The sequence below is a fragment of the Onychostoma macrolepis genome, chromosome 11, assembly GCF_012432095.1.
Source record: "Onychostoma macrolepis isolate SWU-2019 chromosome 11, ASM1243209v1, whole genome shotgun sequence".
In the NCBI taxonomy this organism is placed as follows: domain Eukaryota; kingdom Metazoa; phylum Chordata; class Actinopteri; order Cypriniformes; family Cyprinidae; genus Onychostoma; species Onychostoma macrolepis.
In genome coordinates this window covers 6456125-6477162 of record NC_081165.1, presented here as the reverse complement: position 1 = coordinate 6477162, position 21038 = coordinate 6456125, and the positions used below count along the sequence as shown (strand labels likewise).

Below are 21038 nucleotides of genomic sequence, written 5' to 3'. Positions count from 1 at the left end.
TGTGGACTTTAGTGGGTGTATGTTTGTTATTTTCCCACCAGGTCAAGGATCTTCCTTAGAATGCTCTAAATAGAAATATATTCTGCCCTTCAGGAAGCCCGTTTCTAAACAAGTAATAGTTGCATGCTAAATTAATTTTCTGGCTCAGCACTCTTTAAATTTGCATGAACTGATGACTGAGCTTTATCAACCATGACCAACATTGTTTCTCCGCCGAACAGTCTTTTATGTTTTAATTGATTTGGGACTCAAATGTACCGTATGACACAACCTTATCACTGATTGAACATGTCTATTGAGTGTTTTATTTTAAATCTTTTGGCAGAATGCTGTTACATTGCAGCAACTGTTTAAAATCACAAGGTTTGAATATAATGTAATTTAATACTTATGTGCCATTTTTTATCAACATTTGTCTTAACATTATTATATAGTAACAAGGCACTTAGTGAATACAGTATGCTGCAGTATTCACTAAGTATTACAGCTAAATAAATATTCATAAAGAAATAGGCCCAATGTACTGTTAATATTTAGGAATTATCCATATTATTTGTCTGTGAACTGAAAGAATAATGTCCAGTAAACTGCCAGTACCTTTCCGTTTCCGATTAATGTTTTTTTTTTACTGACAGTATTTAATATAGGTTATAGAATAGGGAATAATGTGACTCATGCACAGTAATATTTCATACTCACTAGCGTTATGCCTCTGTCCCTATTCGATGTTGCTTTGGTGGTGTCAAGGTGACTTACAAACGAGAAAGGTTTGAGCTGACATGGTGATTTACAAAAGTACATAAATTTAGCTTGCCTGTGGAGGTAGGTGGAGGTGGACGGAGAGATTTCAGCGTGGGACTTCGTTATAAATCTCCAACATCTGTCATGATGCTGTGGTTAACATGGCCGCTTGCTGTTTGAGGGCAACTTAATTAGACATTGTGCTGTGGAGTCGTGTTTTTGACAAGGGCTTTTCCTGTTCAGACTGGAGGCCTGTGGATGTAAGGAGATGTCTGTTCTTTATGCGTGAACACCCCCAATCCACCGGCGGCCCTGAAGAACAGGCTTACGGATCTTCAAACCCACGCTCACATACTTCCTGTGTGGAGTAATGATAGCACAGCAGCCGTGGGCAGCAGCACGGTGTGTGTGTGTGTGTGTGTGTGTGTGTGTGTGTGGTGACCATCCTCTCCCTCTCTCTCTCTCAGCTGGGATGTCAGTGTCAGGTTGCTGATGCCGGGCTCAGATGAATCTCTAACACAAAGCTTCTCATTAACATGCACAGGAGCCCCAAACTCATGAAAAACATATGAGAGATCAGCCTATAGAAAAGCACTTTCCCAAACTTTCCCTGCTCTATGTAATCCTTAGTGAAAAATAAACATACTGAAATGTATTTGAAATACATTTATTTCATGCTAAGCATACTACAAATACATTTACATAATTATGTGCTTAATAAAAATACCCTGAAGTTGTACTTTTAGTATACTAAACTGGTAAACTTAAAGTCTGCTAAATTGGAACAAAATTAGTTATTTTGTACTTAATGCACTTTAATTGTGTGGAAGTGGTCCAACTAAAGATATACTGAAGAATATCTGATTGTGCTAAAGTGGAACTATTGAAAGTATACTTTAGGTACACTTTAAATATCTTGCATTTAAAGATCCTCACCAATAGTGACATTAAAACACATTTCAGGATTAATAATAAGAATTGTGCATTGTGCACAAGCAGTACCCCAAATAAAGTTTAATTATCATTTTATATGATGTGTCAGTAAATATGTTAATAGATTTTAACTGTATTTAGTATTAAAATAAATGTATTTTAATATAATAATTGTATGACGTTTTTTACTAGGGACATTATAGCTGTCAGCGCTGTCAGCTGAAGCATTATGTTGTGTAAACCTAACTCATGAACAAAGGAACTCTTGTTTTGTGTATAGCTTGATTTGCAGTATAGTTAAAACATCTCATGATCATATCTGTACAAACCAATTTAAAGATCATCCCTGTCATGTTAAAATGCAGGGTAGCATGGCTGAATTTCATAGTGAAGCCCCTGCATTACATGCTGGAAACTTATTGGATTTATCTTTTACTATGTTACATATATTTGATGTTATATAAGAGGATATTGCACATACATCTGAATTCGAGTAGTTTTTCTATGACACTGAGAGAAAGCGATTCCATGATGACATATATGAAATGAGCACAAGTCAACACCAAACAGCACTGACCCATTTTAGTTTCATAATGTCTCCTCAAGTGAAAAAGGATATTAAACTAGGGGGAAAAGAAACAGGGAACAAAGTGTCTCTGTAAGACAGGCTGTTAAAGAATAATTGCACTTGTTTGGACATCAGCTGAAAAGGAAAATCATCTGCACTGAACAACAAATGGTAACCTGAAATTTATTCAAATCTAGCATCACTGAATCAATGCAAATTAAATTATTTATACCAACAAAATACATTTTTTGTGGTTTAAATCAGGTAAAAATACCTCTTTAAGGTAACAATTGTAGGTTAGCAGTTTGTGTGAGACACTATACTGAGAAGCAGAGCCTTTTACACTGTGATGAACAGGGCAGCAACATCAGTGAATTATAAAGGTATGATTAAAAAATCATGGGAGATAAAATATAGTTTTATAAGGTCATCAACAATGTCTATTTTTTTATTTTTCTGTTTATGCTCAGTTCTGAATTATTTCTTCAATCGCATTAAATTTGATGCTGACAAAAAAGAGTAGCCTAAAAGTTAAATTTTTGGGTTGAAAAATGATTACTAATTAAATTAATTGATACTGTCTATTTTTACCACACTTGATGTTGTACAGTAAAGCTCACTAGTCTGATATTTGATTATTATACTGAGCAGAAGATGAAACAAGACAAACACAATCACACCAAGGTGACTCAGATTGTAACATTGTGTTTGTCATGACACACTCAGAGATGCGCATATTAAACACTATCATGCTGTTTTTGTGACTGCAAAGGAGAAAGAATCACTTTCTTCATCAGTGTCATCAGTATTTGTCTTGTTTTCTACTGAAATATCCAAATGTCCTAAAACTGAATTTAATTGTGTGGAATACTAGGACCTGTTACCAGAGAATATATTCTTACCCCTATGACAAACTGTCTTTTGCTTGTCAAGAAATGTAATTTTGTTTGAAAGAGGTTTGGATATTTTTTCCTTGAAAATAAGAACGAACTATCTCTGTCTAAAAAGGGTAATGACAATATAAGTAAAATTCAAAAGTCTGTCAAATAATTTTTTTTTCTGCATGTGTCAGTGCGGTCACCCTGAAAACAATCCAGAACGCGCTCATCTACATCTCACTTTGCTGAAATGTGCCAACTTTCGATGTTGCGAAAGGGAACGGATGACACAGCATCAACGCCACAGGACGCACACACAGGTGCAAAAATAGATGTAGAGGTCAAGAGGGCGAGCAAGACGGTGACAAAAAGAAAAAGCAACACATCAGTAAGCGACTTGGCTCTGGTTAATGGTGTTAGGCAGACATCAGACATGACGGATGGGGAGGCCCAGGGTGTGATTCACTGACCGATCCGGAGAGTCAGCACTTGCGTTTCACGAGTGGAAGCACAAATGCACTTCGCCAGAGTCATGAGAGCATCCTTCGACTCCTTCAAACACACGTGACAAAAAAAAAAAACATGTGTGTGACCCTGAACACACCATTACTGAGCCCGGAGGTTTGTGTGTATCATTCAGGGATCCCTCGACCATATCGCAACTTTTTAGAAATTCCTATGTTCATTTAGATATTTTAATCATCATAATTTAAGAGCTTTGTTTTGTGTGGCTGCAGTGCAAAGAGAAAACAGTGCTGGGCACATAAAGCAGCAGCTTTAAAGGGGTAATTCACTGCTGGCAAGATGGAGAAAACTTGGCTATCTGTGCATTTTTTTTTTTTTAGATTGGTGCTACACGACTGGAGAAAACTGAGAAAAACAGGTGAAGTTGCCCTACCAAAAAATGTAGGAAAACTTCAACACCCATAACGCACTGGCATGATCTAATGGCTTATTTCCACCAAGCGGTACAGTTCAGTACAGTACCGTACAGTACGCAAGTATGTCCATTTCCATTGTCAGAAGTTGGGAATGGTACCACTTTTTTGGTACCCTTCCGTTGGGGTACCTAGCACAGAAAAAGGTACCAAAAGGGTGGAGCTAAACTCACTGCAGAATGTTGATTGGTTGACTAGAATCGTCACTAGAATCGTCACGATTTACACTAAGTGCAAATAGCATATTTTCTTAGCGATAGATACTATTTACACTAAGTGAAAATAGCAGTATTTTTAACAATATGCTATTTACACTAAGTGCAAATAACTATAGATTCTATTTACACTATGTTAAAATAGCAAGATTTTATGCCATTTATACTACTTATTGCAAATAGTGGCAATTATCTGCACCTCAGTATTGTTGTACATTATAAAACAGTACGCAATAATAATGTATTGAGTGTAAATTATAGTTTTAATTCAAATTATTTAATGGATGCCACCTTATTGGGACAATAAAGCCATCCCTACACCTACCCTAACCCAACCCTACCCGATACTTTATTTTCAACATTTTGATTATTTCCTTCATTTTTATTAAAAATAAATGCCTTTCCGATGCAATATGAGATTTGAAAAGGGAAAAAAAAGTTCGGCAAAAGGCAAGTTCAAACTCGGGTCGATCGCATCAAAAAGCACAAGCATCTACGCCACTGAAGCTGATGTCGAGCAAGCGTCTTTTTGCAGTGTTGACTATCCCAATCACACTTTGGTGGGCGGAGTTAGAGTAAATAGCCTCTGCCAACAAGGCGGGCTATTTGCACTTAGTGTAAATAGACACTGAAAAAGGCAACAGTGTATTTTATCATTTTATATTTTCACACAGAACAATAGCCATTTCTCAATACGCGTTCTTGTCTGTTCTTGTGGACTTGTGAAATGTCATTGCCCAAAAACCTGCATAATTTTCAAAATATTACTGTTATTGTGTCATGAGAATGTAATTGTTTAAAACTCAAATCTGCAGTTTGTTTATAAAGATAGCACCTATTTGAAAATTTGTTATTCTGATTTCGGAGATCCAGGAGGTCACCAGGTGCTCATTGCTCATGTATCCGCCTCGAGCAGCCTTAGCTCGGCTAGTCCTTCTGACATTTGCGGCTGGCTCTGATGTCTCTGTAGTGATTAAACATGAGATACAATTCATTTGGGGTATATTTAACAGGCATTCGTAGTCTCATGAATCTATTATTTGCTCCTCGTTTTGACTGAACACAAGCTTATGTTCAACTTTATATATTTATTTTGAACTTTACCGTAGTATAGCGCTGACTTTGTTGCATACGTTTGACTAAATTGTTTGCTTTGTCTTTATTTCCTCTTATATAAGCCTCTTAATACTTTGTACTTATACTTTTAAATTGGCTATTATTGTTCATTAAAACTGACATTTAATAAAAAGAGGCAGAGTTGTGCTTATTGTCGCATTTTATCTTCGATCGCTACTTTCCGACATACACCACGCCTACCAAGTAAGGGTGATGTTGGCGGTGGAAACACAAGCTGGATCAGGGTGTGCAGTCCCGAATCGTACCATACTGTACTATACTGACCCTTACCGCTCGGTGGAAACGAGCCAAAAGTGTCTGTGAGAAGGGATACAAAAATGCAATATGTATTTTCACAATGTGATATGTATACAGACTACAGATTGGAATGACATAACCGGGGATACTACGGTGCAGTTGGCACGAAGAAAGAGTGCAAATTATGGTAACACTTTAGTATAGGGATCAATTCTAACTATTAACTACTTTAGTTGCTTATTAGCATGCTTATTTTTAACATATTAGCACATATTCTGCACAGAATATTAGGATATTCTACATCCTTAATCCTACCTAACACCTAAACTTAACAACTATCTTTATTTTTAATTTAGAGTTTATTGGGGCAAAAGCCATAGTTTATGGTTTGTTAATATCGAGAATTGGACCTTAAAATAAAGTGAGACCCAAATCATTATACAGTTTACATATAAAATTGGCAAAGTCACTCTTCAAGACCAGCTTTAAGTCAATTCCAACCAGTTGCATCAAAAGAATGAATGTGTGAACAGTAATCCTAACACGCCTAGCGCTCGCTGTATTTCAGCAAATGAGTTGCAACTACTGATTGACGTTCCTAATTAATATTCATGAGCCAGGCTAATAAGGTTTGCGATGTGTCCCCGACCCTTTTCAGATCACTCTTAAGCCCCTGATCATGTTACATGTGTCACGTACTTTTCTGTGCCAACATCACCGACTCAAACTACCCTCCAAGGTCATCCATTCAGGAGCATCTGTCTCTCAGAAGAGGAGAAATGTGGCCTGGTCTCTTATTTATAATCTGTCCTCTGAGGGAAGTGCTTTCTCCTTTTAAGAATGGCTGCTGGAATCAGGGCAGCACTACTGTCCTTATTAGAGGAGATTGTACTCCTTCTGAGCAATTCCTGCTGGGACCCTAGACTAAATAGGTTTGTCAGAGGGGAATGAGAACGCGGACTGGCGGACTAGATTAGCATGCCGATCAAGGGCATGGGACGAGGGCACAGCCTAGCTAAGGTGGGACAGTGTTTAAGCAGCCATGTGATCCGGTAGCCAACAGCCGTTGTCATTGCTCCAGAACCGGGTCCTTCAGCACAATGTCAAAACGTCGCCAGGGATCGCTCAGGTGAAGCGGTGGCTCGGATAAGTGGAGCTGGCCCACTGATGCTCATTGTATGAGCTGCGGTCATGTTGTGTTTGCAGCTTGGCTCTGGGATGTTTTGCCAGCGCGCTTTGACCTTCAGTGCCTCTTACCGTTTAAATGCGGCATCGGATTACACAGAGTGTCTCACTCCCAATATTCACAGCCCTTCTGTTTCTTTCCATTTTAATTGCTGTAAAAATTGGCTATTAGCTGCTTTTAGCATTTTCTCCACAGCAGCAGAAGCATTTGCATTCAATGCCAGAGTGCTATTAAGCGCCAAGGTTAAAAGTTTCACATCTGTGCCTTTAATACACCTCCGCTGCACTGGGCCAGGCTCGGGAGATATTTTACCTCTCATTTCATTATGAATTAGTCAGGAGACACATCAGGATGTGCGAAACGTGAGCGAAGAGATTAGCGAGACAGTCTAAATGTTGGTTACTTTTAAACAGGCTAATTCGGGCAAGGATGTGCACTGCGTCGAAGTGAGATGGGCCATCAGACTGAAATAGAAATGAGAACAGAGGAAGGCATGGGGGAGGACAGTCACGGTGAGCGAATAGACACTTCTGGCCGGCTTGCAGCTGGTGCTAGGGCACAGCACGCTGAGACCATTAGCATACAATAGCTGCTAGGCATTGTCAAGCCCTAGCCCACCTCTACAGCAAATTGTTTACCGTGGTTGCAGCGAAGACAGAAATGTCTTTCCCACTGTCTGAACGCATGGACTTAGTCATTCGTTCCTGCTCATTGTACTGTGTAAAAATAGCAACCCTTCCCTCGTCCTTCAAAGATTTCCCCGGTTCTGATTAATCATCGTTACCTGTACCTCGACCTGCAGGCTTTCAGATGATGTGTGGCATCCGTCCTGCATGTGGTCGCTAGCAGCAGCATTATGTGAAGCGAGCGGACTTAAAGGAGATGCATTCTCTTTTTTTGGGAGGTCGCCAGGCTCCTCCATATCTCACTCAGCTCCCATCTGCCAGGAACTCTCTCTGTGAGAGTGGCCAACACCCACAACTTCGGGAAAAGTGGGCGCTTTAGCGGCTCAATACTACCCACGTAATGTACCGTAGCATCCAGGGGGATCCAGGGAGACTCGTGTTGTCCTTATAGAGCAATTTCTTTACTCAGCAGAGATGACCGGACCATCAGCCCTGGTTCATCATTGATTGTAGTATGAGTAGGGTAAGCATAGATTAAAGGCACAAGTATTGACTGAAGCGCTTGAAGGAATCGAAGAGGGATAAAGTTACACATTAGTGTCTGGAGCGTGTTCACTGTTTGGATGCCTCCCGCCCTGCGGGAAAATCCAGCTACAACTGGCTGCTGTTTCATGGATCCCAGTTGGTCAAATCTGGACATGATTTGGTTCAAGCTGGTCCAGAAGATTGACCAGCTGAAGGGGCTAATGTCAACTTTGTTGGACTGGTAGATCAGTTGGTGGGGACCTGGTTAACTTGCATGTCCTGGTTTCTCGTTCTTGTTCATTGAACAGTTTGAATAGTTTTTTTAGGTAATGCATAGGTCATTTGTACTTTTTGTTTGGCGGAGGTGCATGTCGTGTTGAAAATCATAAAACTGACATACAATTAAGTGTAAATTCTTGCCTTTAAACTTCCTCTGTTTCACTGTAAAGATGTAGATATGCCATTTTCTTCAGCCTGAGGCTTATTAATTTCATTCCTGGGGCCAGTTGCATAAACTACTTAGACTAGTCTTAAAAATTAATCATCTAATTTGTTTTCGTTCAAACTGGTCATAACTTTTTAAATCCAGTTACATAAAGATAGATTGGCCCAATTTGAGTGAGAAAAGCAAAACTGATTACCTCTTGACTAACTGATAATTAGTCAAACTAGTTCTTAAGACACACAGTCTTAACATAGTGTCTATGTTTATGCAACTGGCCCTTGGTGTGAAAGGGCCTTTACAGTCGCCAAAAATATAACTTTTGGGTTTTCTGTTATTAAAAATAAATAAGCAAGCCCAGCCCAGGTGACAAAAAGTAACGCAAAAGTAACATAATGCATTACTTTCTATAAAAAGTAACTAAGTAACGCAATTAGTTACTTTTTTATGGAGTAACACAATATTGTAATGCATTACTTTTAAAAGTAACTGGAGGGGAGTATGTCTGTGAGTGGTTTAAGCTGCTAAACATTTCTTTCTAAAGCATCTTTCGTATGATAGTGCTTCATAGGTGGACTCAAAATGGGCTAAACTAGTAAAATGGAAGGAAGAATCTTAGGTGGTGGTGTATGATAGTGCTAAATGGCCATTGCTGGGTAGTGGTGACTGCGTCCTGAGAGAGAAGGCATAACTGCTCAGCTTATTAACAAGACTAGATGTGACCATTTGTCTTCATTATCATGTCACACTTGGGGTGTCAGCACAAGTCACTCCAGCAGAGCAGAGCAACAGCCTGCTCCTAAACATGTTCCTAACACTCACACCAAACACATAGTTTGCAGAGAAGGCAAGATTATGCTGTCCTCCAGGCTGACGGATCTATCAATCTAGTGCTCTAGTGCTGTCGTAGGTAACACATCTACTGAAGGCCAGTTTAAAAGTCATTTGAATTCACAATATGGTGGAACGCGAGAAATACATGACATTTATAACAAGCTATCTACTCCTACACATATATCACACACAGCTACGTACATGTTTTAAATGTCGACGCTTCCAGTAGGAGAAGATCAAATGGTGCATGCGTTGGATAGCACAGACGCACCACTGTCAGGCCATAACAAATCATGCCACAATGAAGACGCCAATCACACCATTTTACCATCGGACACGGGCAAGCGCCTTTCTGCTCTAAAGGTGATGCTGTTGATTTTCGATGCGAGAAAATGCGCAAGAATGGATCCTGAAGTCATTGCATCTCTAATTAAAACCATATGGAGAAGCATGCATGGCTTCTTCTACCCAGCAACACTATTATTGTACAAAGTATCAAATTTAGTTTGACCCCGGTGCTGTTGCCTGGGAGACACATCCTAGTTAATAACTCCGCAAGACAGCCAACCAGCATCAGCAGCAGGTCTGAGGGGGAAGAACCTGTCTGAGAGATCTCACAGCATACAGGAATGGAAATGATTATCGTTTGAAAGAGTGTCACGGTTCGGGAGCGAGTTCATGTGGGATGATTGTGTGATGGTGGCATGAGACAGCGCACACTCACCCTCTGTCGGCGAGGTATTCAGCCTCTGGCACAGTCCCTCGATACCTCCGTAGTCCTCCTGAATTTTGACCACCGCCTCCGTTCCTCTGAGCTCCATGAGGGAACGCAGCTCCATGAGCGAGCATCCAAATCCCCCCGCATGGTTGCTGTCGTTTCTTTGGTTCTTGGTGTAAAAATCGCTGTTTGTCATGTCCCCCATGGTGGCTGAGTATTGCTTGGTAGCTTTTCTTCAAAGCGGATGAGAAAAATGGAGAAAACGCCACACGGGCAGAGAAGGAGTCCCTGGTGCGGCCGGAGAACAGGTGTCTAAAAAAAACGAGAGCAATGCAGGAGAGAACAGGAGGTGAGAGAAGAGGATGAAGGAGAAAAAAGATCCTTTCCGCTGTCCGCAGTTGACGGGAGGCTCCTCGGCGTTACGCGAGCGGGAACGCGACAGCCATCCGCGAGATCCCGGCTGAGGTCCTGAGGATGTCTGCGCTCACCACGGCTGCAGACCGACGGCTCTCCATACGTGGTTTCCCATTCTACCTGCTTCCCGACGGCTGCTGTCTACATGGTGATCCGCTCCATTACTCCTTCAGAGACAGAGAGAGACAGAGAGAGAGGAGGACAGAAGGGGAGGGAGGGCGAGAGAGAGAGAGAGAGAGAGGGAGGGAGAGAGAGATAAGCATGAGTGTTTCTCAGAGGTGCGAGCAGCACAAAAGTGAGAGAGGCGTTAGGAAAGCACATTGTGTCGTCAACGCATCTGCGTTTCGCTCGCACACAGAGGTGGGGGGGTGTCCATCTATTCCTGTGATTCTCCTCATCACATGCATAGCTGCGGCATGCTGCGCTTTGATCGCTCTCTGACTAAATACAGAGCCATGTAAATATTGGAGGGACATGTGAGCGTTTACACCACTCGTGTGATCTGAACGAGACTGCGGAGCGCATCACTATCAAGAAATGCGGGCAATGCATCCCACACTGCAGCAAGGTTAGCTGGAGGGGAGCTAGTGATGGTAAAGAATTATATAATTCATCCACGCTAATGCATCTGTGATGCATAGAGCACCATTTGAACACCAGCTAACTAACCTGCTACATCCTGTAGGGCAATTCTCACATTTATCACTTTCTGAAATCACTCAAAGCCACAAATACTTGTTAAATGTGTTGCAAATTGCAGCATTTCTAAGCATGGTTGAGGAGTAGTGATCTGAAGGCAGTGACGCTGCTTGCTACATTTTTCAGCAGTGTAACAGTTGCTCAGTGGTTTTTAAAATAGTGTCACTTTTCCAGTAACAAGCTACTGTTTCCAACTTAAAAACGGTGTATCATGATAAAACACTACATTGCTGCATTTTGAATTATGCCGACAGCTTTACCGCAAAGCGAGCTGAGGCTTTATAATCATATGTGCTCTCTTAAATAAAAGATTTTAGCCCCTCTTTCCATGAGTCAAAATCAGTTTTTAATGTCATCCCAACTGACGTTTTAATTAATGCTGTAACTGCCCAATTAAAAAGTATCATCTGTTATATGAAGATAAATGCATTTAACTGCTCTTTAATAGCTTCCAAGTAATTTGCTTATTTTGGTTAGTATCTTGTACTACTTCAAAAAAAAAAAATAATAATAATAATAATAATAATAATAATATATATATATATATATATATATATATATATGTGTATGTATGTATGTACAGTTTTAGACTAAATATAGTTTATACAGTTCATTTTAAAGTAGCTTCCCAATACAGCACACACAACCTAAACCAACCATAATTCATCAGAAGACATACGATTGTTGACTGAATCTATCTGAAAGACTAAACTGCTGGGACAGAAAATCAGTACCATTTCTAATGAGAAACATTTGCATTTTTCTCACAGAATGTCTTTGTCAGGAGCAAATTAACATGTAACTATTTGTCAGAACACTCTGCCTGCATTTCCAGACTCTAGCTTGATGTGTTTAAGAGTGAACCCTAGTGAAAAAGAAATATACTAAAAATGTATTTGAAATACATTTCATGCAAAGTATACTACAAATACATTTACATATTTATGTACACTACCAGTCAAAAGTTTTTGAATAGTGAGATTTTAATGTTTTTTAAATAATGAAATAGCAATTAATAGAAATGATAGACATTGATACTTTTATTTAGTGCTGTCAAATGATCAATCACATCCAAAATGTCAAATGATTAATCGCATTAATTGCATCCAAAATAAAAGTTTTTGTTTACATTATATATATGTATGTGTACTGTGTATATTTATTATGTATATATAAATACAAACACATACAGTATATATTTTGAAAATATTTTTGTTTATACACTTATATATTCATATTCTTATATTTTATATTATATATAAATATATTTAATATATAAACATAACATATTTTTCTTAAATATATATACATGCATGTGTCTGTATAATAAATATACACAGTATACACACATATATTATGTAAACAAAAACCTTTTTATTTTGGATGCGATTAATTATTTGACAGCACTACTTTTATTTAGCAAGGATGCTTTAAATGTATCAAAAGTGATGATAAAGACAAAAACCTTTTTTCTTTCTTCTAAAAAAAAATTACTCAGCTGTTTTCAACATAATATTAATAATAAATGTTTTTGAGCAGCAAATCAGAATATTAGAATGATTTCTGGTGGATCATGTGACTGGAGTTATGATGCTTGAAATCACTGGAATAAACTACATTTCAAAATACATTCAAATAGAAAACAGTTATTTTAAATAGTAAAAATATTCACAATTTTACTGTTTTTGCTATACTTTGGATTAAATAAATGCAGGCTTGGTGAGCAGAAGTGACTTCTTTAAAATATGTTAATAATATTACTGTTCAAAAACTTTTAACTGGTACTGTACTTAATAAAAATACCCGGCCTGCAGTTGAACTTTTACTATACTAAACTGGTAAAGTTCAAGTCTGCTAAATTGGAACAACTAATTTTGTGCACTGTATTGCGCAGAAGTATACTTCAGGTACACTTTAAATATCTTGCATTCAAAGACCAATATTATTCAAAGATCATACAATCCTCTTCAATACTGACATTAAAACACATTTTAGGCTAAATAATAAGAAATGTACAATGTGCACAAGTAGTACTCCACATAAAGTTTAATTATAATTTTTTTATATCAGTAAGTCTTGAGCGATATGTCAGTAAATATGTCAATAGATTGTAACTATACTTAGTATGAAATAAATGTATTTTAAATTACTTTTTTTTTTTTACTAGGGAATGGCTCATCGCATCAGTCCTGACACAGCACCTCTATGAATGGAGCACCATCATTTCTGTCCAAACATTTATTAGTGAAGCTCTCTAGCATGATTTTGCCAAGCAGGACATGTTTCTTGCTGAAATCACGGTGGGAACGAGTGGCCCAGTATGGGACGGGCCTGCTTTCCATGGACCTTCAGGACTAATCAATATCCTCTCCTGTTCCCAACACCAGCTCCACCAGCTGTGCCAATGATCGTTAACGTAGCGTCTCTCTGGGAGGCATAATGAAGTCCTCCAGAAGGTTACTACAGGTAATAATACAGGTGCAGCTGCTCCTATCTGGATGCTGTGACAGATCCTCTCACATCATCACTGTGAAACAACACTGTGCATAATATGAACAGACTATGCAACAGCACTACACCTCCATGCGCAATATTTCAACAATGCTTTCAGGAAGATATTGCTCTCAGCACAAGATGCTATCGCTGTAAATGAGGTGACAAACCATCCCAAAGAGCACCTGCACTCTGAGTCTAATTATGTTTTGATTTATGAAAGCAAAGAAAAAGACTGACAAAGACAAATGATGTGTTCAAAACATAAACAAGGCACAAAACAAGTTACAAGTTGAAACTTCAGACCTTTAGGAAGTCCTCTAAACTTATGCAAGAAATTTCAAAGCAAACTGCTTTATTTCTTTTATTAGGAATAATATACAGTACAGGGAGATTCTTCCAGGCTTCCACAGCTTCTAATGTGACAATCTGTGACTGAACATGAACCTGTACAGCAGTCTAATCATATATAGCTGAGCTCACACATTCAAAACTTTCAAAAGATACCTTGATTAGCAGTTATTCAAATAACCGCCTGGTTCTAGATTGTGACATGTTGAAACGATTGAACATAACTCAGCACATTTATTAATTGCAGTGTTTTTATTATTTTTTGATACTGGTGGCTTCCGTAATACAATATTGGTGAGTTCTTTTAAAAAGCAATACAGTTTAATGAGAGGCAACATTTAATGTTGGGCAGAGGGTGTACTGTGAACTGTTGAAGATAAAAGTTCACCTTTAATAACTAATATGCAATCATTAACAGAACAGGGATTATTTACACTGATGAAATGTCCTAATTTCTGCATTTAAATCAGTAAAGTTACATAATGTGTGTGGGACAAACCCCAAAGCCCATGCATCACCCAAAAGGCAACAGGAATGTGTGTGTTTGTGTTCTATCGTTTCTAATAACAACTATCAGACAAAATCAGCCTTTACAGTAGCATCCTTCCAACTGCAGGCTTTCATCAGGATCAATAGCATTGAACTGTGCACAGATGAAAATATGGCTGTGAGAGATAGACATTTGATCACATATCAAAACATACAACTTTAAAACTTTAACAGTTTTAAGTTAGATTTTTTAAAGTATTTTTGGGAAGATGAAGAGTACAATCCACTGAACACTCTGTACTTCCGTCCTTCAAAGCCTTGTTTTCGTTCCTTTCAAAAGTGAAATATGGTGCTATCCTGACTAAGGTCTATGGAGCACTCTGTGCTTTTCGGTTCCTCTCTTTGACCAGTATCTCTTCTCAGTAGCTGCTCTTTCCTAAGCCATCCTCAAACAAGTAATATAATAATTGACATGCTACAGCAATCTGAGGAAGTGCAGGCATTTTCATTATTAATGCAGACCTGTAATTATTTAATGAGACACATTTAATTGTAAATGAACATGAAGATGTAATTGTTAGTTTAAACACTCCTCTACATGTGAAATCAGTCATTATGGGATACATTATGATGTCTGTGCACTTTGCAGCGTTGAATAACGGCACTATTTTAACTGCATTGTCAGTAATGTGACTATAGTTCCAAATAACAAGAAGCTATGTTTTCCAGTGAGTAGTGGTTTACCATTACAAAATGCTAGTTTTGACACATTTTACTGCTCACACAGTTTTACAGCTGAGCAAAGTGAGGCAATATCAAGCACACTTGCCTAAAATCTCTGCAATTCAGTCAGATGGTTCATATTTAAATCATAGAAATGGGAAAGACTGCCTTTTTAGCTTTTTTTTGTGTGCGTGTGTGTGTGTGTGTGTGTGCGTGTGTGTGTGTGCGTAATTTTTAGATCAATTTTGTTGATCATTACTATGTTTAATATAATCATACTTTTCTAAAATGTTATATATATATATATATGTAACGCTTCAGTAGTTGTGGTAAATGAAACCACGCGTCTGCACCATTCATTTATCACATATCACATAATGAACGCGATATTGCGTAGCTTGTCAGTGAACTACAGCTCTGTGTATTAAATGGCGCTCTATTTGAAAACAGGTGATGGAGATTTAGCGCTAATCACGGAACCGGCTTTACTGACGAGATGCGCATGAATATCGTGTTCGATATATCGCCCAGCCCTAACTGGATTCTACGAACCAGTCTGTGTTTTCTGCATCGCGGAAATCATAGGGCCGTATGTCTCATATTTTAGAGTAGTCAGTGCAATTACAGAGCAAATACAGAGTTGTAGCTGACATCGTCATTATGTTGTGTAGTTGGGTCTGGTGATATATGCTATAGTGATAGTAACTTCAGAGGTTCTTTTTAAAGCTGTCACTGTGCAGTATAAACTGCTCAAGAATGCGGGAGCATCATCGTTCCCTGCTGATCTGCAGAAGGAGCGAGGCGGTGAGGACGCACCCTGCACCATGTGAAATGAGGAGAGACATTAATGATTGCGGTAATGACGAGTGGAGAGGGGAGTGTGGAATCAGACAGAGCACAGCGAACTCTTCGACACTGCACTGTCAACATACAGAAACTAGAACATTCTGCTCCTTTCACTTTCTGTCTGAACATGGAGGGAATATTTTACCCCACAATAATTAACATTTGGAGAATCATACTGACCACTGCTTGTCATGCAGTTACCATGAATGTTGACATACGACAGCTTGGAATATACAGACTTGAAACATACCGCACGAGTCATAAGAAGAACATTTTTGAAGCTTAAACACTACAGCACTGTAACTGTCTATAACACAGGCTCACTAGAAAAATATGCCTCTACCTATATTTCTGCAAAACTCCAAAAACTTACTTATACATGCAACTCACTGCAGAAATGAAAAACAAATGCAGAAACTTTCTTTCCATTGCAAAAACGGGGCAGATTATCGAATAATAAAGACTTATTTTCGTGTGGTTCCTTACACAATACTATGTTACATGCTCAAAACTCGTTTACCATAGTGCATCATTTGCATCACATAATCAGCTTTTCTGATGTAGTAAACTTGCTCGATAGCACACCCAGTGCAGCATTACACTTGTGATGTGAAGCAATCGTGTATGAGTCACGATAAAAGAGCTCAAAACTCGTAGAAGCAAGACAAAATGACATGGTTGCAAATGTGTAGATGCTAAGTTATTTACAAATGCTATAGAACTACCACAATACGTACAACAACCAACATAATAGAATGTTGCCCGATTCATGTTCATCTGTTTCGGATAAAACTGAATGCTTTTAGCACCACTCACTGCACAAGTGTCGCAAAACATGTCATTTTGCAACATAATGTCATTTTGACGAAATGTCAACATAGACACTTTTTGACGACAACCCTGGGTTGTGTAATCACATTAAATTAGAAAAGCAAATCTTCAGCGTTTCTTCTTCTATGTTCCACAGAAGAACGAAAGCTGCACAGTTATGGAAACGACACGAAGGCGAGTAAATGATGGCGGAATTGCAATTTTTGGCTGAGCGATTCCTTTAGCAATACAAAGAGCACACTACCACATTCTCTCAGACGCACTTTGGATATTTCCATAAACACAATTCAAGGTTTTCTTTGTCTGCGTGGCAAGTTCTAATTGTGTTACGATCTTGTGAATGTGAAGATCTCCCTACAGATGGGGCTATTTTTGAAACAAATAGCTGTGGATGAAAGGGTGCCACTGAAAGTCATTTTGGTGTAAAGGGTAAAGAGATTGAAAGCCACGCTGCCTTTTCTTCCCAAGAGTCCTCCTTTGTCCATGGTGAGAGAGGGTCTTTTGAAGAATGACGCCGCGGATCGCTCCGGGGTTGTCAGGCCTTTGCGGAGAGTGCTGGATATTACACGCTATGTCTCTCACATGACTGCACGCAAACCACGGCTTGAGAGATCGCCCTTTGTTGCCGCCAAGACCTTAATGCATCCTGTCTCTCAATGCCAGCGCTGGTGAAAGAGCTGCCCAAACATGTGAAGGTGTGCAGAGCGCTGATCTTACTGCTCAAGGAGCCTCACACCACAGGTTACGTTCATATGGGAAACTCACATTTCCATGGATCATACTGGTGCCGTATGAATCATACACACTTACGTGTGTGCACTTGATCGAATTATGCCAGAATCATATTTGTGCTCATCATGTCTAAAATAACAGTAAGTCCTGTGGCAACGAATCCTAATGCTACACATGAGGTTCTAGAGAATTTGTGGCAGCTGCTTTTGTATTGCAGTATTTCAGAAGCACTCTGACCTGAACTCCACTGAACAGCTCTGGGATGAATCTGAACCACGAGTCAGACCCCATCACTCAATATCGTTTCAGTCGAAAGATACTAAATTGCTGGCATATGACCAACAACTTTATTTTTACTCTGATTAAAAATCTGGACAGATCAGTGAGGTTTGACTTTACTGCAACTTTTTGGGATTGTGATGAAATATAACAGATAATAATTAAACGCAAAAACATGTAATTAATGTAATTCAGAATTTACAATAATTTTGTCATGGGAATTTCAAAATGTAAATTTATTAATTTATTGCATAGCAAAAGAGACAATATTTTTTTATCACTGAATAAAAATTACAATGTATAGACCTACGTTAGCATTAGTTAATGTAATAGTTAACATGAAATTATGCTCACCAAGGATTTATTTGATCAAATATTATTACTATTTAACACAGCTGTTTTCTACGTGAATATCTGTTAAACTGTAATTTATTTCTGTGATGCGCAGCTGTATTTTCAGCATCATTACTCCAGTCTTCAGTGTCACATGATCCTTCAGAAGTCATTCTAATACACTGATTTGCTGCTCAAGAAATATTTCTGATTATTATCAATGTTGAAAACAGTTGTGCTGCACAATATTTCTGTGGAAACTGATCATGTTTTTTTTTTTTATTAAAATAAAGCTATATAGAAATAGAAACCTTCACGGTCACCTTGTCAATAAATAAATAAAATCTTATAGACCCCAAACTTTTAAACAGTAGTGTATAATAATAAATACAAATACAGCAGTTATAATGTTTAATGTTCATTTCTACATATACTACTGATTTTTAATATTAAAGCTTTCCCTAACATGAATTAGCAATGAACAACAAAATGTAAAAATGAACATTAATCAAGACTAAACAAAAATATGTAATAATTAAGTTTTGCCATTTTAAATAACAGGCTTGTTCATGACTAGTAAGAAAGGAGAGCTGTGTGGTCATGAAGATAATGTGAAAAATCTTAACGGTCCTAAAAATAGGCTTCTTCACCATATTTAATCTCAGTGTCTTTCTTTTGATTTAAGGGTGAAATATGAGTAGGCCTGCTCTCCTTGAGAATCATTAAATGACTTTTAAAGAGCGTTAATGTTGAATATTGTGAGTACAGAGGCGGTTTTTAACTAGAATAACCTGCAAGGACTGACACAGGATTTAAAATAGTTTGTCTAGTGTGACAAACATTCTTTTTAAGTTTTATTTAGAAAAGCATCCAGAACAGGAATGAATGCAAATGCATAAAGATGCACGCTCGAATGAGCTGAAGAGCATCATCATGACGATGATGTGAGAGCGGAGCCGCGGCGCGCTGCCCTTTAATGCGATGGGAGGGATCCGTTTCAGAGAGAGCAGATGACATGTCACTTCCTGGCCACACACATGACTCCCCGCTGCCCTCAGTCTCTCTGTAAGGGGACCTCCGGCGGCTGCGCTCAGTGAAAGCCCTCTCAGATGTCACGTCTGCAGGTCCACCGTGTGCAGTCCACCGCTGCGAGTCCCCAGGGCTCCATTATCTGCTGACGGTGCATATTGATCTACCGCAGAGGATGTCACCTTTGCTTTGCAGATACGGCTGCATGGGAGGACGCTCACAGTGTTGTGAGGGGGCGAAATGTCTCTCGGCTTTGCCAGAAAAATCCATTCAATTTGACATGCGAACTGCATCTAAAACACGGCTGGCATGGACTGATTTTCACCATGAAAGTAAATGGGAAGAACAGAGGATCTATTTGAGTACAAGTAATTCCAAATCCTTTCAGCATTAACATTTATAAATGCAAGTCCTGAGCAACATCCGAATAAACTACTGCAATGCTGCAACATCTCTGATCAGAGGAATCATCCACATCTTAAAGGGATGGTTCACTCAAAAATCCCTCAAACACACATGACTTTTGTTCTTCTGTGAAAACCAAGAGATTTTGAATAATGTGCCTGCCACTCTTTTCCATTTACTTATGATGCATCAAAATGGACACAAAGCATCAAAAGAGCATTGTAACAGTAGTCCATACTGTACACATTACTTCGGCTGCATGGCAAAAATGACCAGTACAGTTCATCAAAATATCATATTTACCAGCTCATACAGACTGACATAACCAGAGCACATTCATCACTGCTGTTGCTAATGCTAAGGCAAGCATAACTATGTGTACAGGTATATAGTATACAGTGTAGTATACACCGTCTAATGTTTATTTTTATTTATGTATTTATTTTTAAGTAGTAAGTGAATCGAGGCTATGGAAGCTTGTTTCTGCCATAAGATGATTAGACAGACAGACAGACAGACAGACAGACAGACAGATAGATAGATAGATAGATAGATAGATAGATAGATAGATAGATAGATAGATAGATAGATAAATAGAAAAAGTCAGAATAGTGAGATATAAACTGAGAATTGTGAGATTTAAACTTAAATTAAAATAATAATAATAAATTAAATAAAAAATAAAATGTCAAATAAACTGTCAAATCCACTATGGAAACTTGTTTCTACCATGGACTAATGTAAAAATACTGTAGATGTTTCAAACAGTAGTATGCTACCGTTCATTACACTTAATGTGTAAAATTTCATTTGTGTTAAATGTCTTTTAGAAATCTGATCAAATAACAAAAGAGAATAGTTAAGATTATGAATAGTATAGAATAGAATAGAATAGAATAGAATAGAATAGAATAGAATAGAATAGTTACTATTTGTACTTGGAAGTCGGAATCTCTGAGATCCCAGTTGGAACTTTTCACTGGAATGCCCCTTCAAGTCACGGTTCCGAAATGGAATACATCATGCTTTCTGGTTTATTTGTCACACTGGAGATAGATCAAGTCGGCCTGAATTGCATTGTGGGATATTCTGCGCAGTGTGCTCTGCCGAGACTTTAGGTGGGCTCTTTTGATTTGGGACAGTACACAAGCATCAAGGACAGGTAATGCAGTAAAATAAGTCAAATATACCGGAGAGTCTTGGTTAAAGATAAAGTGTGCAACCTCAATGCTTCTAGAAGAACTGCTAAAATTTTCACCGTTTCCAAACTGTTTTCCATTGGTGAGAATACATGAGATGGGAAAGCATGACGGGGCATCTGAGGACCGACGTATTGATCCAGCATCTCTACAGCAGAAGAGCTTCAGAAGGGCTGACTATGTAGACTGTGCTCTCTGCCTCATGTACTGTAACGTGTCAAAGCATGCGCACAGATC

At 38.6% G+C, this 21038-nt stretch overlaps 1 protein-coding gene across 15 annotated transcripts in view; it reads right to left on the bottom strand.

Moving 5' to 3' along the window:
• The window catches only part of atp2b2 (ATPase plasma membrane Ca2+ transporting 2), a 147429-nt gene that overhangs the window by 63800 nt on the left and 62591 nt on the right, over nt 1-21038 (bottom strand). For all 15 annotated transcript variants that reach the window (XM_058791058.1, XM_058791070.1, XM_058791055.1 and 12 more), the window contains exon 2: nt 9985-10559. In XM_058791058.1, the coding sequence (XP_058647041.1) occupies nt 9985-10183 (199 nt within the window). In that variant the 5' untranslated portion in view covers nt 10184-10559. The remainder of the gene's footprint in view (nt 1-9984; nt 10560-21038) is intronic.